Source organism: Haematobia irritans, chromosome 5 (genome assembly GCF_050003625.1).
Source record: "Haematobia irritans isolate KBUSLIRL chromosome 5, ASM5000362v1, whole genome shotgun sequence".
In the NCBI taxonomy this organism is placed as follows: Eukaryota; Metazoa; Arthropoda; class Insecta; order Diptera; family Muscidae; genus Haematobia; species Haematobia irritans.
Genome location: NC_134401.1, coordinates 12563343 through 12566125, shown reverse-complemented (window position 1 = coordinate 12566125; position 2783 = coordinate 12563343). Strand labels below are relative to the sequence as shown.

General features: G+C 34.2%; 1 protein-coding gene across 1 annotated transcript; it reads right to left on the bottom strand.

Annotated features, from left to right (window-relative positions):
• Window positions 1-434: 434 nt before the first annotated feature.
• Window positions 435-2017, bottom strand: Ass (argininosuccinate synthase). Its single transcript, XM_075312136.1, has 3 exons — window positions 1516-2017; window positions 909-1391; window positions 435-845 (listed from the first exon to the last, which is right to left on the bottom strand). Exons 1-3 carry the CDS (start codon window positions 1927-1929, stop codon window positions 516-518), a joined length of 1227 nt encoding a protein of 408 aa, XP_075168251.1. The 5' UTR covers window positions 1930-2017; the 3' UTR covers window positions 435-515.
• Window positions 2018-2783: the final 766 nt, after the last annotated feature.

Below are 2783 nucleotides of genomic sequence, written 5' to 3'. Positions count from 1 at the left end.
TTTATTTTTATAGAAAATTTTGTCAAATTTTTATTTCTATAGATAATTATGTCAAAATTTTATTTCTACAAGAAAATTTTGTCAACATTTTATTTTTATAGAAAATTTTGTCGTAACTTTATTTCTATAGAAAATTTTGTCAAAATTTTATTTCTACAGAAAATTTGTCAAATTGATCATTGAAGTTAGTATATCCTGATGCAGGGTACAAAAAGAAATATGCAAGGAGCCAACAAAATCGTCCTTCCTGTTTCCTGCATTCATTTTACATACACATTCAAACTCTCTCTCTCTTTCTCACTCATTCTTTCCAATGTTCTGGTTAAACTGTGGACAAAAAATGGGAACCTGCCTGGGGCATAGAAACTAAAGGATCTAAGTAATACTATACACTAACAATAGTTAGTAATTGTTGATGAAAAATTCCATCTCTCTTTTTTTTTTTTTTTGTTTTTACTCCATATAGCATAGTCATTAAGGATCTCGTATATGGGTGAAATGCCTTGGTATATTCATTACTTTTTAACTACATAAGGACCAAAAGCTCGAACATGTTCTCTTAGGCGTACGGAATTGATGGCTATAAAACCGGAAGCATCACGTGGCACATATTCACCATGTACATCCATTGACACTAGCTCTTGATTGTACAATGCTTTGGTGGTAGCCTCACGGGCAATGGCTTGACAATAGCCAGGTCTCAATTCCATGATCACATTACCATTCACATGCTCTTGTGACAGTTCGAGGCATTGACGCACATATTTTGCTTCGGGACTAAACCAGAAACCATTGTAAATATAATCGGCCATGCGGTCACGTAGATATTGTTTACAACGTAAAACCTTAAAAAATAAAAAAATGATTTCAGAAAAATGTATTAAATAAAAGGTTGACCACCCACTCACTTCACGATCCAAACAGAAAACCTCCAAATCTTGATGAGCTTGGAATAGCACAGTTCCCCCAGGTGTCTCATAAACACCACGAGATTTGAGACCAACAAAACGATTTTCTACAATATCAATACGTCCAATACCATAGGATCCCGCCACATAATTTAGGATCTCCAAAATTTCTAGAGGTGATTGTTCTTTATCGTTCAATTTGACCGGCAAACCCTTCTCAAAGGTTATGGTTATACGCATAGATTGTTTAGGTGCCTGGGTTTGGGGATCTTTGGTCATTTCATATAAAGTTTCTGGCGCTATGTGATTAGGATCTTCCAAAACCCCTGACTCATAACTGATATGCAGAATATTTGCATCCGTGCTCCAGGGTGTAGAAGGTTTTGCAGTAACGGGAATATTATGCTTGTTAGCATATTCGATTAAGTCCAAACGTCCTTGGAATTGTTTGCAAAATTCATCATCTCTCCAAGGAGCAATTATCTGAAAATCATAATAAACAACAATGGAATTATTTCTGAGTACTTCATCCTTGGCCTTAGCTGTAAAAATTAGGTTTTTTAAATTTTTTCATAATTTTTCCCCTAATCTATCACTCTTATCTTACCTTAATCGAGGGCATCAATGCATAGGCACATAACTCAAAACGCACTTGATCATTTCCCTTGCCAGTTGCCCCATGAGCTATATATTTTGCCTGAAATTTCTTAGCTGCTTCAACCAAGGCCACTGTAATACATGGCCTAGCCAACGATGTACCCAATAGATAACGCTCTTCATAGCGCAGACCCATTTGAACTGCTGGCCATATATAATTTTCAACGAAATCATCTTTAACATCCTTTACTATGACTTCTTTGGCACCGATTTTCATGGCCTTCTTTGTAGCAATTTCAAAATCTTCTTTTTGACCTACATCGGCCATTAGGCAAATAACTTCGTAACCTTTCTCCAGAAGCCATTTTAATATGCATGAAGTATCCAGACCACCAGAATAGGCTAGAATTACTTTTTCTACCATAGTGACGAGAGACAAAATTCCGATTTGTTGCAATCTATTGAGACTATGAAACGGAACTAAGCTGATTAGACAAGTAAGATGTTAGAACACAAATAAAAATAAAATATACCTATCCAGCATCTGTCCATAGGTTTTCATGACAGATAAGAATTTCATCCGGCTGATAATAACATATATTTTGCATGGACGTAGTCTAGATTTTGTTTAGAGTGGAGGGCAAAGCCAGAATAGAACACTGTCAATAATAGCAAACGCTGAATGCTGTTTTTTCAGCTGACGAATTCCAGATATTTTAACCAACCAATTGCCAAAACACCTCCATCTGGGGAATTATATGGTAAACAGGCATTGCACCAAGGTCGGTCATATTACTGCCAACATTGTAATCGGATTCGTAAGCACTGTTGCCAGTCAAGCCAAAAATAATCTACCAAAATTTGAAAAAAAAATATTTTTCGTGTTTGATCAAATGTTTGTTGTTATTATGGAAATTAAATGTTTCTTAATAAGAGATGTTTCATTATTCTATTTTAGAAGTTTATTTATTATTTTTTGATCACTTATAATCAGAGATGGTATGTCGTAAACTGTAAAGTATTTGACATACATTTACGACGTATTTTACCATACGTCAAAAACGTCGTAAACCTTCTGAAAATACCTAGTTTTTGACAATATAAGAATTTGTACAGTACACTTGTTTTAGAACCGTGTATTTCATTTTTTTTTAATTTTTGTATTTCCGAATGCCTTTTCATTATATTCCCTTCCCTTAAATTAAAAATGCTAACCTTCGTAAAATATTTAGTTTTTTACAATATAAGTATTTTTGTACAGTATACGTTTTTTAAAAT